The following is a 15707-nucleotide window of genomic DNA, read 5'->3' on the forward strand; positions in this document are numbered from 1 at the left end:
ATTTCAGCAAAATTCATGAAAAACTTTATAAAAATGATTGTAATTAGCTTAATCTAGTTATTAATTTAATTACTAAAAGATATTTACCTTCACTGATTGAAAATAAATACCCTGGAGCCAAATTTATTGAGTGGAGCTATAATTATTGCCACCCGAAAATCGCCATTTTGATAAAGATTCTATTACAATACTCACAGTTCTAACGGTATGAAATTCGATTGGCAATTTTTCATATCGGTATGAAAATACCTTCAAATGATTTTTTTTATTTTTTTCTAAAAAAATTTTTTTTCAAAGTTTTTCCAGTATGAAAAAGTAGAGCTATGATTATTGCCAGCAGTGTACTTCCAGCTTATCCAGGAATTATTAGTGTGTAGTTTTCAGCATTTTGCTATCCAATATTATAATAAACTTTTAATATATTTTAATACATACACTGATCACAAAAAATTAAATAAAATTAAATGATATTTCTGTGTGGAAAATATAACCATCTTATTATCAATTTCTGTAATCGAATTTGTTGAGACTTCTTTACTTCAATATGAATCAAATTTCGCGAAAAAGTTTGCAGATAGAAGAAAAAAGAAATTCCTTTCGAAAAAAAATAAAGGAAGAAATTTACATTTTCAAAAAGGAGAGACGTCGGGGGAAATTATTAGAAGGGCTGTATCAAGCACTTCTTACAGTCCTCCCGACTAGTGTTGAATCAGAAAGGGCATTCAGCACTTCATCCAAATTTTGTACCAAAATTCGGAACAGAATGAGCGATGAAGTACTGAATGCGCTTTCAGTACTTAAACATTATTATAATAATATTAAAGTAAAATAAAATAAAAACATGATACTGATTGAATTTATTTTCTTCAATTAATTTCTATTCTGCAACAAAATCTTATTATTTGGTCTTTTGTAGTCGGAAAACTTAAAAAAAATAATTATCCAGCCATAAAAATATGTCACTATTTTAATGGTACTCTATATTTATATGCCATTTTTTCTTGTACAAAACTCAAGTGAAAATTTTCTATACCTATTTATTAGATTTTAAGTTAGTTTGGCATATAAACTACAATTCTCTACAAGAAAGAGATTGCCTGAACCCCCCCCCTTTATGCCCTCAAACACTAAAAGACTTATTTTTTCACAGTTAAAAATATTTTCGAAAATTCATAGTTGGAACCGGTTCCTACCCGGGTACCCGGGTACGGATCTCAGGGGAACCGGGTACCCGGCAACTTCAAAATACCCGGGTATTTGGAATCACTAGGTTATTGGATGCCACCGATTGTAACAATCTAAGAAGCATTGCACCAGCTCCTTCTCCCTCTGCCTGGGGAGCAAGATTTGGGGAGTCCAGTCTGGCATTTCATTGGACACTTACCGGTGAAAATCGTACTTTTTGACACATTGAATTCCATCACTGCTTCTCTTATACATTTCTCACACCTGAATGCTTTCAGAGCCTTCTTCACATCATCCTGAGTATATGGTTTGCCTTTTGAAGGCTCCTTTGGTATCGGAATTTCAAGAAAAACAGGAAATACCGTCGTTGCGGGTGACTTTGCACTCGGGGGGTGACTTTGCACTCTGCTGTTCGTGAGACTTTGAATAATTCTAGCACTTATTGATAGTCTTCGCCGATCCGGTCTACCATGTCAAAGTATATAGGGATATGTTAAGTACCAAGTAAGGTACAATGATCCTCAAAAGGATTCTTGTGGTTTCAGTAATAGTCAATGAAATGCTAATATAGGTATTTTGTCAAAAAACGGCTCCGTGAAAAAGTTATCTGAAGGTGCAATTTTAAAATCGATTTCAGAGTAGTAAATTGCCCAAATCTATTCTAAATTTATCTGGCTAGAATAATCCACTTCGATTTTGTTGATTATTTTTATTAAAATATTTTTTTCCCTATTATCTTTCTAAGAACGCATGATTTATGTTATAAAATTGCATGTAATGGTCTTTCTAAAGCTTTATTATAAAAGTATTTGGCTAAAAATTATCCAATTTTTTGATAATTTAAGATAAAGTGACCGAGATCTACAAGATGGTGTGGTCGCCATCTTGGTTTGACGTTTCTGTCCGCCATTTTGAATAACTGTCAAAACAAAAAACTTATCCGATTGGGCTGAAATTTTAGTATGTTCTGGCTGACCTCAAGACCTTTTCAGAATATATATAAAATCCGACCTAGGTCAAGCGATTGTCTGGATACTGGGGCTCTAAGTTAAAAATTTTGACATTTTCATTAATACAGAACTACGGAGAGCTTCTTTTATCGAAATCATCACAAAAAAAGACAGTACTATCGTTAGGCGATGAGATCTAAATAACAAACAAAAAGAAAAGTAATGTTTTTCTTTATAACAGCATATTATTTGAAGATCTGAAAAACTGTTTTTGCAAAAATGAAAAAATAAAAAAAGTTATAAATGCACTTTTCATTTATTTTTTTTAATTATGTAAGAGTAAATAAATATATAAAATAAAAGCCTCAACCATTTTTAATGGTTACTGAGGCATTTCATTTAGATTTTAAAATTAAGGATTAGTAAATAAAGATCGTCAAAATATGATGATTTCAAAATTTTAAAATTTGAGCCTCTGTATCTAGGTAAATACTTGACGTAGACTGGGACATAGATACGTTCTGAAAAGGTCTTGACATCAGCTACAACATACTAAAATTTCAACTCAATCGGACCAGTTTTAGGTTTTGACAGTTATTCAAAATGGCGGACAGAAACGTCAAATCAAGATGGCGATCATGTCATCTTGTAGATCTCGTGCATCTTACCCTTAGATGTAAAGATCTTCATTGTCGTTTATTATCAGAAATTTTTGATTTTTTAGTATTTATTAAAAAGTGCAAAGTCACCCGCACCTTATCCCCAGTGCAAGCCTTTTTTCTTGATTTTTTTAAACATAGTAAAATTTAATAAAATTAATGCTAGTGGCACAAAATCCATTCATTAACAACTGAATACAAATAATTTTACTCAAAAACCCCCATCCCTTCACTTTAACTATCCACTTTTAGAGAGCAAAGTTGAAAAATAGCGAAAAAACGTGCAAAGTCACCCGCAACGACGGTACTGTAAAGATTTTTCACATTCCAAAATGCACTGGATTGTTTACTTTTGTAAATTTGCTTTTTTTTCACCTTCGAATACAAGGTCCAAACCTTATTTTTTTCTTCAAAATTACGTTTCAATTTCACTTATAAAATAGTTCAAATAGCACTTTTTCTGTCGACATAGGCAAAATTGACCACACTGAAGATTTTGTGAAAAGTGGAATGGTGCACTGTCAATTTCCGCGCGTATTTTACATAATCTAAATTAAATCTAATTTCAGAGGTTCTATGTATATCTGGAACGTAGAAAGCTAAATAATTCAAATAAAACTTAAAAATGAAGGGAAAACAAGTATTTATATGATTTTAAGCTTTTTACGCTAAGATATTTACGATGCATTCCAAAATACCCCAGATTGGGTTCCAAAATGTACAGTTTTCCAAAATGTACCACATTACCCTAGTTATCGATTAATTTCCAACGAGATTAAACATGAGACTATTCGGTTGAGAAATGCACTTTCTAGAGCCTTTTGAACCTTTGACCTTGAAAAAGCGTTATTAGTTATGATTCAACGGTATTTTCGTATAAGGACGAAATGCCCGCCTGCACAACCTCTAAAACTTATCTAAAAAATAATGAAATATCGCACGATGCGTTTTCGAATAACCTAAAAAAAACATAGTTTTGGTGGGGAAGGAGAATGATGGGGGAAAATAAGGGAGATGTTAATGGTTCCAGGGTTGACTTATAGTGAGGGGGGGCGAGGGTCCCAAATCTCTAATCTCTAACCGTTTGGGCTCTAATAAGTGTAGTAATAGCCGGACACAAAAACCCACAAACGCGCAGACAAACAAACAGCGTGTCCTAAAACAAATTTTAAACTTCAAATTTCCAAAATTCTACCAACATACGACCCGCAATAAATGAGGTTAAGGAGTCGAAAAATATATATAAAACTCAAAATCGAGGGACATACTGGTCCCTCTCTGTGGAGTTCGGGCAGTAAAAATCACATATCGGGGTTTCGAGTTATCTTTAAAAACATGTTTTTTTTTAGGAGAAGGGTGGGAGAAAAATGTAAAACGTAAGTTTAATTTCCAAGGTTGACTTATGAGGGGTTCACCGAACTTTCCAAATCTCTATCTCTAACCGTATGGCCTGTAGCATTGCCAAAATAAAAACCCTGGCCTTTGAATATGTAATATTTATATTTTATAGCTCCAAATATCCAAAATCAAGGAATTATGTTAATATCTCTGTGTATAGTTTGAACAAAAACATAGTTCTTTGTAACCCCTTATAGAGAGTTCAAAAAGTAAAATCTACAATATTGAGAGATTCTGCTCAATTTGAATGGTAATAGGGGAAAGTGACCATGCTTGATACGATCCAAGCTTGATAATAACTATTTTTTTCCTATGTTAATCAATAGTTATGACTCATCGCAATATATTTCAATAGCTGGTGCTAAGCCTCACATTTCCTAAAAAAATTAGGATCCTAGCTCTTTTTTCCTAGTTTCAGGAAGCAAAAATCAAAAATAGGCCCAAAACTGTTATTTCGATACATGATATTTCATAAGTATTTCTTAATTAATGTCGCTGTTCACGAAAACTACTATCATAGGCACATAGAGGGGTCATCAGTACTAATATTTATGTAAAAATATTTGTACTTGGTGGACACTGTTTTTGTGGGTGGTAACAAATTCATAAATTCTACTTGTGTCCATCCTATATTCTAAGAAGGGTCCATGAATGATAATTTTAATGTGGCAACTATATCATTAGATGTGATTCTTTCATATTTACACATATTGCAATCCGCCAATTTTACCGACAATTGACATAATCTTCAACCCTGTTGCCTAAATTTTAAGGTTGCAGAGTGTCATTTTCATAGACTCAAAGTGAAAAAATGGTTTTCGCTAGCGCCCTAATGTCATAAAAACATGGCTTAGAAAAATTACATAAAAGTGATCTTAAAACTAATAGCCAGTCGTACAAACGATTTAAGCAGATAGATTAGAGTTCCGTCTAAATATTGATGTGCAATTTTTTGTATCCGGTGAAATTTTTGCAGTGAAAATGGGCCTCCGAATTGTCGAATCAATTATTATACAGGAAGGCCCCGGACCCAACTTGTATAAAAATCGCCACTGAATTTCCATTTTCTTCTTGAGGAAAATCTAAGGATTTCCAGGAACTATTTGAGGTGGGATTATGAACCTAATAAGTGAGACATTTTTTTGTCATAGTGCAAGAATCGCTTCGGTTTGTGTGTTAATCAGAAAATAATCACAAACCTTGAACATTATTTTACAGTATCAAGCATGGTCACTTTCCCCTAGATGATGTTCAGTATTGAAATTATTTATGCTGAATACTTTTTCAGCTAAAAAAAAAAACGGTTTATGATAGTGACATATGAGTCAATGGTCGAAAATAAATTTATGTTTTTGGTTTCTTCCTTCCGGTGTTCTGACCCCAAAATAATGGTATTTTTCGTGTTTTTAATACCAGAGCATAACAGGCGAAAATGACGAGTGAAAGAGACACTGATAACACAGACGTTATCACATGAAGTTCCGGTATAGAAATTCCTTTTGCTATTCACATGGAATATTCATGCAGTAAATAATTTATACGGTGTTTATCTTCGACGATAAAGGTAGTTCAATTGATGATGGTCTTTATTGCACTTGTTTGTTTACATTTCCACTTTATTATTATCTATCCCTCTTCGTTCAATTTCTCTGCTCACCTTCCCGTTAGAGTGTTTGTTTTTTTCTATAATTATTTATTCATGAGATTAGATTGACTTATTGTTTTTTTTTTATCTTAATTCATAAAAATATCTGTATTGCTCCCAAATTGAACAATATTAAATACAAGTGGGATACCAAAATGGTATTTTTTTTTATTGTAATGTGTTTGTTTCAAAATAATACCCAGCGAGGTGATTATCAGTGGCAAATAATGTGAAAATGAAAAATATTTATGTGATTGAATTTTAACACGAACATATCCGGAGAATGACACAGAGTCCTGCTCATTTTGACTGAATGACCTTTTCAATCTCATAGAAATGTTTACCAAAAGTTATACGCATAAATAAAATCATTTGAGTGCTGTATTCATCAAACAATATGGGAATATTATAGGAAATGTTTATGATATCCAAAGATTAAGGATGTATGATGTACGTGTATACTCGTCATGTCAACACTTTTATTAACATTCGAAATTCAAAGGTCAAATAGTATGTAGGCAATAGAGACTGACTCTCTGAATATTATAGTGCATGTTTTGAAATGTATTACAATTTTCATCATGTTATATGTTAAAAGAAATTATTTGAATGTTTCAAATGAATTTAATTCCCTATCGTTGAGCTTAAGTCGAAGAATTAAGGTATTAATTAAAAGCAGCTCTTAAAATTAAAATTAAGGCCATGTTAATGATGTGAATACCAACATAGAAAGAGTCATCTTAAAACCCTAAGTTGATATCCCTAACCGTTTAACCTCTAGCTCTAATCACGGTCAGACAGACGGTTGGCCAAGCAATATGACAAGATTTTATTTTTTAAACTCTATCGACTGTGTTCCATCTCCTCCTTCCAATATTCCTGCAAATCAAACGATTTCTGATAAATTGTGTCACGTTCTTTGACTAGTCCTTTTGAGAGTCATTAGGGCTAGAAGTTAAACGATTTCAGAAATAGCGACTATATGACTATAGGGCACCTCCATAAGTTCAATCTAATATTAAGTGGTTACGTGGATAACGAAAACTAAAAACACTATATTTTCTTTAATCTTTTTTTTTCAACATATTAAAAAAATTTATTAAATTTAAATTATTAAGCATATAAAAGTACAGTATTAAAACTATATTTTCCAAATTTTCAATTGTACGTTTCAATTGTTTTTCAATCGTTCAATTGCACGCATGATACCGCTTCTTAAGGCTCGCAGTGAGTCGAAAACGAGTTGAAGTGCACATGGCAATTGGTTAAGATCAGTGGCAACGACAATCAGAACAAGTGCCTCCATAGCTTACTTGGTAGAGCATTGGCCTAGACAGCGAAAGGTCCCTAGTTTAAGCCTGGATGGAGGCAGGATTTTTTCCTGTCTCTATTTGGGCTAAAATTGGTGGATTGGAAATCACTAGTTCTAATTGTCGCCTCTCTGTGAACAAACACAAAAATTTCTTGGGATTGCGTACCAAGCGAACAGAAGTACCTATCTTCAACACTTCCACATTAAATAAAAATACTTCTAAACTCTACTAGGAGTGGTAATGTAAGGCTTACTATTAAATTTGAATGCCATTTCTCTTAACAAATCTGGCTATCATTATCAATTGTCCAGTCAGATTGCGCTCGAGACACAGTGCTAATATGTCCCTAACCTGGAAGCTAGAGGATATAGCACTGCAAGAGGCAATAACCTCCTCTCTGCCAATTACAAATCGAGGACGTCGAGGACACCTGAAGAGGACATTGTATCGCTCACATAATGGATGATTGATTTTGTTTATCCTGTGCAAATGTACTCTTAATCCATTATGATTCGAAATAACAATAGTCTCTGTATTCAGTATCCCTTATCCTTTATACCACGGTTCTACATTACAATCTGGTACGACTGAATGACAATATCTGCCGAGTTTGTCCGCGTACCCCGACATTTTCCATTGACTTTTTGTATATTCCGATCTAACAAAAGGGTAAATTAAGCTAATTCAAAACCTGCTCCAAATGGAAATTTTTCGCTACTCCAAATGGAAACGTCATTCTTCTTATATAAATACATTACTAAATTATTATATTTATATATTTTCTATACCATAGTTTCATTATTTAGTTAATTTTGCTTCAAAGAAAGCGAAAATCCATTCATATTCACAAATTTTAATTTGTTAATTTCTCAGAAAAATTAAAAGTGTACCGTTTCACCATCGAATTTTCCATTGATCGACCATGTTTTCCAATGCAAAACACAATAAGGTGACTGTTGTTTATTCGTTTTGTTTAACATTTATGTCATATTTCTGGCTAATTTTAATTAAATTTAGTGCTGATCTATATTGTACGTGAAGTTTTCAAATGAAATAATTACCTGTTTCGTAAACGAAAAGAGTTTTTCTGAAGTGTCTGCAAATGCTTCAATAGGAAACCCCGGAAATATTATTTTTTGGAGAGATTTTTTTATTGTTTTAGATAGGAAAAGTGAAAAGACCAGGAATAAGAACAAATCCTGCACTCAGGAGCAACTCAACAAGGTTTTGGAAGCCTTTCGTCGCGGTTTCACTTACACTTTTTGTCTCCAATTAGAAACATTCCCTTGTCTCCATTTGGATTAATATATTTCCAATAGAAGCATTTTACTCTCGCGTATTTTTCTTGTATTTAAGAAGTTTTCAAATTATATCTAGAGAATTTTCACTAAACAGTAACATTCTAGAAGAGTCAAGGAGCAAATTTATGTAATTCTCTTCAGAAAAAATATGAATTTAATGTGTTGAATCTTCTGTCAAAGTTAAAGCCTCTGAAAATGGTTTTGAATTAGGACATTTACCCTAGGAAACCAATCTTCTGTTCTTGTCATTTCATCTTGGACAACAGAGGAATACGCTCTTTGCCTTACTGTTTTTTCAGCGATATTGTTACCAATTATTCCTACATGTGTTTGGAAATTATTCAACACATTATACTCCGTATTATTTCGTCCCTTTGACCATTTGGGATTTTGGATTTTGTGATTTTAGCTTTTCGGGATTTCGATTTTCGGGGTTTTGGCTTTTGGGATATTGGTCGGCACAACGGTAAATGACCAAATGTACTTTTGATGTACAGCATCTATATCACAAGTTTTCGGACAACATGGGCCACTTTGCCACTGCTTTTTGAAAAATTTTTATTTTCCAAATTATTTAAAAATATATCTTATTGTTTTAAGATAGAGGCGGTAATCCGATAGAGAGCCCAGGGGTTTAAATGACTTTCCTTGAATTCAAGGTGTAAATATCTAAAGTCTATGATTTTTTGTGATTTAGTAAGATTAAAGAAAACCATTTACGCTCTTTTTCTCGTCGATGTTTTTTTTTTCGAAAATTTAGTTCAAATAAACAAATATTATTTTCACATTTGTTTTATATAAACACCTATATAGTATTCGACAAATTCTCAGAGATGCAAATAAACTTTTTTTCATATAATTGAACAGTGATATTTTCAAGAATGTGTTTTGTCCTATAAGAAAATTGTTATTGAATAATACCCAAGTGTTTTTCTCACTCATCCGTGTGTCTGTCGATGAGTTTATTTTGTATTTGTGCATTAGGCCGAGAGATGAGTGCCAAGAGGGACACATAGTGAGAGATGACATGAGAAATTATCTCGTGATTTGTGTCAAATTAATATTAAATTTTTTCCTTCTCGCCTCGACTTTCGTTAATGAATGGGCTCGTGGCATACGTTATGTTATGTATAGGAAAGATGTGTGAGAAAGAAACACGGTTTAAACATTTTAGTTTTGTTGTGACAAGACGATTAAAATGCGCTATAAGATACGCAAGAGTAGAACTAAAATGTATGAAAGAGAGAGAAGGTATGGAAAATAATTTTTTGTTATTATTCCAATAACCCTTGATAATGTATGTTTTTTTTTATTATTTTCATGTCTAAAGAACAAAATTTCTTATGTAATTATTTTAGTCCGTAATACTTCATTGATAGAATTATTCGAGAAGTTTCATAGAGATTTTATTATAATCCATAAGATTGAAGAAAGACGTGCAATTAACATGTGAATTGGAGAAAAGGCGCAATTTAGGCGGCAAAGCAATACGTGACTCAATATGAGATTTAATATAGACACCAAAAGAGATCATTAATAATAATTTTGTTTGTTTATTGGCCTCTTGGAATAAATAAATAAACTTTCTGGGTCAATGTAATCGCACGAGCGGATAAATGATGTATAAAAGTGAATTTAAGTCTCTGTTTTTGAATTTTTTTTTTGCATTTGTTAATGGATCAGTAATTTCTTTTGCTACTGCTTAGCGGTGGGAATGAGAGATTATAAAATGATATGAAGGATCATTATGCCAGAGCTCTACTAAAAGTCCAATTTGTCTCTATAAATATTCCATTTGGTGTAAAATGGGTAAGAGTAATAAATCAAATGATTGGTTATTTTGCAGAGTGCTCATTGAGCAGTGGATTCGCGCCAAGTACGAACGCCTGGAGTTTTCACTCAATGAACGACCCAGTTACACTTCGGGCCACATGGAGGGATTTCTCATGAAGCGAGGAAAGGAGGATAGTCGGTATCAACCACGAAAATTTGTCCTATGTGAAACGGATGATACGCTAAAGTACCATGTGAAAGAGAGCAAGGATCCAAAGGCCGTACTGAGAATATCTGAGCTCAATGTGGCATTTGCACCACCCAAAATTGGTCATATGAATTCCATGCAGTTGACATATTTGAAGGATGGCTCCACGAGGCACATTTACGTCTACCACGATGACCCGGAAGTGATTAATAACTGGTACATGGCAATTCGCTGTGCAAAACTGCATCGGCTGCAAGTGGCATTTCCGTCAGCGTCCGAAGCGGAATTGGTCCATCTGTTGACGAGGGATTTTGCCAGGGAGGGGTGGCTGCTCAAAACTGGACCACGACCTTCGGATGGCTACAAGAGGCGATGGTTTACGTTGGATAACAGGTAAGAGAGAAAACTCATTTATTAAATAAATAACTACGAATTTTAGGGAATATCCAATAAACAATATTATTTTCAATCGTCAGAGATTTACATTTTTTCGTTGTTTTATTTTATACTAAAAAAAAGATAAAATATTTAATGAATTTTATATACCAAATATTTAATTACAATAATTATACGGTTAATCAGATTAATTTTTTAAAAATTTTCTTTCTATAAAAATAGTTTTCGAGATGATTAGATCTAGATTTCATTCACTCTCATTGATTTGTTAAAAATTATGTTTAGCAAACTAAAGTAATAACACATGCTCTTTATTATAAAAAATATTGTAAATAACTTCTCAGGGTTCCTCTACCAAACTGTAATTATTTTTTTATCATTTTTTTTTATAAATTCCATAATTTGAAGAGAGGTTTGACTTTTTGAGTAAGCTTCACTGAGATACAACTTTAGGTCACGCCCCTGCCAACTCTTTCTTTTCTTTTGGGACTCTGAATACCTAAAAAGATTTTTTTACTACTTGAATTCCACAGAGAAACTAGTTTAACCCTTTAACGACGAGACACTTTTTTACGGATTGAAAATCAACAATAAAAATTAAACTGAGAAATATAATCAATGATAAGTCTTACAACTGACCTTGAAATGTCCAACAGAGTCTGATTCGGTGTATTTTGTACTTCTATGAACGATAGGGACAAAAATAGCCCAAAAATGTAAGTAATTTTTCTGAAAATACCAATGCTTAATATTTTTCGCTTTAATGAAAAATATTACGTATGAGTATTGTAGTTTTTATTGCCAAAAGGGTTTTGCTTAAAAAAATTGAAAGTATCAATAATAAATAGAATCAATTATGAATTTGAGAATTTAAAAATTCGCCATTTTTGAGCTTAATATTTACTACATATCAAATAGCTAGAGACTTGCAAAAAATATTCTAGATTCCTTCAACCTTCTACTTTACAATTTATTATGTACAGGTATAAGAAAAAAAATAACTTTAGGTAGTCAGGAAAAATTATTTTCTTTATGGGACACCGGTGTTCCAATCGTCCTTAAAGGGTTAATAATCCCTCGATTTTTTGATCCCGCTAAATTTCGACTTTCCACTCCCCGAAGACCACTTTTTTCAATATTATCTCCACATCTCAGACGATTTCTGAGAGATGATGCAACGTTATTTGTCCGGCTAACCGCTACCACTCCTAGAGACCAAATGGTTAGAGATAGAAACTTTTAATCTTCGGGGCATCCTCCCCCGATAACTCGGCTCAAGGACTGTTAACATATCCCTCATTATCGCCCTACCGGCCCCACCCTTCCATTTCACTCTCGAAAATCATGTTTTTAGATTGCCCGAAAAAGCGTCGTAAATTTCTTTTTTTCATATTTTACTACTCGAACTCAAATTGAGCAGTTATATAATCGTATTTTTTTAAACTCGTCACCGTCATGGAGCTTAAACGGTAAAAGATATCGACTTCCGGTCTTCGATGACCCCCAATAAAAAAACAATATACCCAGACCTTTTTTCTTTTCCCCCACCAACTGCCCCTCCATCCTCTCCAAAACTATGTTTTTTGGTTTTTGTCAAAATTGTCCTAAGCTTTTTCATTGATTTTCGGATATGTTTTAGAGCTAGTCCAGGCGAACATTTCGTCCAAACGTACCTATGACCGGAAAAATCGCCATTTTGTATTATTGAAGGTCAAAGGTCAACCATCTTGGAGAGCTCATTTTTCAACAGATTTGGCTAACCTTGGATTTTTTTTAAAAGGTATTGAAATTTCGAATACGGTTGCATTGGTCTTCATCGATAATGAATCGGTTAAGTATCGAATTTTGAATAATTTTTTTCGGCTTTTTTTCTTGACTTTAAGTTTGTTCCCGAGCTAAAGGTCATACGGTACGAAGTATCGATTTCTGGTCTTCGACGACCCCCCCCCCCTTAAGTGGGCATGATCTTGAACGATCTTGGACGATCTTTTCTCCTTTTTTCCTCCATACCCTAAAACCATGTTTTTTCGGTTTTTCTCAAAATTGGCACAAGCTTTTTCAGTGATTTTCGAATGTGTTTTAGAGGTAGTCCAGGCGACCATTTGCGGAGAGCTCTATCTCGTAAGTTCGAGCATTCCGCAATGCTAGGACGCTTTGCCATCTACTTTTGGATATGTTTTAGGGATTATTCAGATAGACATTTCACCCTTATACGAAAATGGCGTTGAATCATTACTAACATTACTAATAATGGTTTTTTCACAGTCAAAGGTTAAAAACAGGGGGGGGGGTGACATTAGCTCTGAAAAATGCGACCGGTTTTAGTGTAATTTTTTTCCTGTTTTCGTATACGTTTCACGAGATATCTCCAAAACTACGTAGGTTGCCAATTTGGGGTTTTGGGTTGCCTCTTCGCTATTATATTGGCTTTTAGTTTGTATTAGTATTTTTTTCTAATTCATTCTACAATGACAGAAAACACCTAATAAAGTCAAAAGTTTTTTCGGCTTGTTAGAAACATATGGGAAACATAGGAAATGTCATGCCCCTGGTTAAAAAAGCTCTAGAAAGCGTATTTCTCAACGGAATAGTATCACATTTGGGCTCGTTGGAAAGGTCTTGGAATATACGATGAATCGATAAGTAATTTTTGTCCGAAAATTAATTCTATAACTCTTAAAACTATTTTAGGGCATCTTTTGAGTGATTCATGAATCGGTTTAAATCAGTTGAGAACTGGTAAACAGTAAATGAAGCGAAAGTAATTTTGAGTAAATTCCAGGAAAATTTGGAAAAATAGAAAAGTTTGTAATGTTTAGGGGAAACTGGGGCACCACTAAATATGGGGTAGCACTAAACACTAATTTTTATTTCTAAACTACTCGGACTACCTCGATCATTTCTTCAGTGGACAAGCATTCCTAGAATGCCAATAAATTTCACTAGGTCTTGTCCTCTGAAGTTGAATATCTGATTAAAAATCACAGTGTTTGGTGCTACCCCGTGTTTGGTGGTGCCCCAGTTTCCCCTATAACTTTTAATATGAGATCATGGAAGAAACAAATTCAATATAAAATTTTAGGCCTTTGAAAATCACAGAAGTTTAACTCAGCTTTTAAAATAATTTCGTAAATTTTCAGATAATTCTGTAAATTTTTAAAAATATTTTCCATAATTGTACACTTGCTCAATTAAAGTGAAACGTCACAAACATAATTTATTTTTATTTTTTTAAGGTTTTTAGGGCAGAACTTATACGAATTAAGGTAAATTAAGCTAATTCAAAACCTGCTCCAAGTGGAAATTTGTCGCTACTCCAAATGGAAACGTCATTGTTTTCACGATAAATACAGTACTAAATTATTATATTTATATATTTTCTATATCACAATTTCATTATTTAGTTAATTTTGCTCCAAATAAAGCGAAAATCCATTCATATTCACAAATTTTAATTTGTTAATTTCTCAGAAAAATTAAAAGTGTACCGTTTCACCATCGAATTTTCCATTGATCGACCATGTTTTCCAATGCAAAACACAATAAGGTGACTGTTGTTTATTCGTTTCGTTTAACATTTATGTCATATTTCTGGCTAATTTTAGTTAAATTAAGTGCAAATCTTTATTGTTAACGGTACGTGAAGTTTTCAAATGAAATAATTACCTGTTTCGTAAACGAAAAGGGTTTTTCTGAAGTGTCTGCAAATGCTTCAATAGGAAACCCTGGAAATATGATTTTTTTGGAGAAATTTTCTTATTGTTTTAGATGAGAAAGGAGAAAAGACTAGGAATAAGAACAAATTTTGCACTCAGGAGCAACTCAACAAGGTTTTGGAAGCCTTTCGTCGCGGTTTCACTTATACACTGTTTGTCTCCAATTAGAAACTTTCCCTTGTCTCCATTTGGATTAATATGTTTCCAATAGAAGCATTTTACGCTCTCGTATTTTTCTTGTATTTAAGAAGTTTTCAAATGATATCTAAAGAATTTTCACTAAACAGTAACATTCTAGAAGAGTCAAGGAGCAAATTTATGTAATTTTCTTCAGAAAAAATATGAACTTAATGTGTTGAATTTTCTGTCAAAGTTAAAGCGTTTGGAAATGGTTTTGAATTAGGACATTTACCTTACTCTCCTTTTTCGTAATTTACAAAGAAATATCCGGACAAAAAAAAATGAAATTAGACAAATGGTAAAAGTATAGTCTTCTATGAAATTTACTTTAGGGGGGGGGGGGTCATCGAAAACACAAAGCTGTTATGTCTAACCATTTAATCTCTAAACTTAGGAATTTCAAAGTGTCTATTGTTTTTTTTTTTGAAAATTTTGAATTTTATATTGCAGGAAACTTATGTACCACGACGATCCCCTGGACGCGTATCCCAAGGGTGAAATCTTCTTGGGTCACCAAATGGATGGGTATAGTGTTCGAATAGGAGCACCCCAGGGTGCCAAAGATCAAGGCTTCAGTTTTACACTCTTCACACCCGAAAGGGTGTTCAACTTATCCGCCAGCACAGAGCAGGAACGTGATGAGTGGATGCACGAGATCCAAAAGGTCCTGGAACGTCCACTGACCCCGCAAGACAGCTCAAGTGAGTTTATTTTTGCTGTATTGGGTACTAAATTTTTTTCCCTATTTTGCTTGACTAACAGGCATTTTGAATACTCTTAAATTTCATTTTTTTTTCTTTTTTTTTTTGTTGTTTTGCATTCTGAAAATGCTAATATTTAAATTCCTTCGTATACATATAGGCAAAAGGAGGAAAGGCATTTATTTCATACACCGTCTCACAAAATTACTCTATGGAAAATGATTTTGTTTAGTTATCTTTTTGACACAAATGAAAAAAAAGTGAAAGAGACCCACCATAAAA

General features: G+C 33.2%; 1 protein-coding gene across 2 annotated transcripts in view; it reads left to right on the forward strand.

Annotated features, from left to right (window-relative positions):
* The window catches only part of LOC129801352 (arf-GAP with dual PH domain-containing protein 1-like), a 43937-nt gene that overhangs the window by 21217 nt on the left and 7013 nt on the right, over positions 1 to 15707 (forward strand). The window contains exons 3-5 of one of the 2 annotated variants that reach the window (XM_055846290.1): positions 10298 to 10825; positions 15175 to 15425; positions 15586 to 15647. In XM_055846290.1, coding sequence (XP_055702265.1) covers positions 10298 to 10825; positions 15175 to 15425; positions 15586 to 15647 — 841 coding nt within the window. Of the gene's footprint in view, positions 1 to 10297; positions 10826 to 15174; positions 15426 to 15585; positions 15648 to 15707 lie in introns of those variants that run through there. The other variant, XM_055846289.1, reaches the window with a different exon arrangement.

Source organism: Phlebotomus papatasi, chromosome 2 (assembly GCF_024763615.1).
Source record: "Phlebotomus papatasi isolate M1 chromosome 2, Ppap_2.1, whole genome shotgun sequence".
Classification (NCBI taxonomy): domain Eukaryota; kingdom Metazoa; phylum Arthropoda; class Insecta; order Diptera; family Psychodidae; genus Phlebotomus; species Phlebotomus papatasi.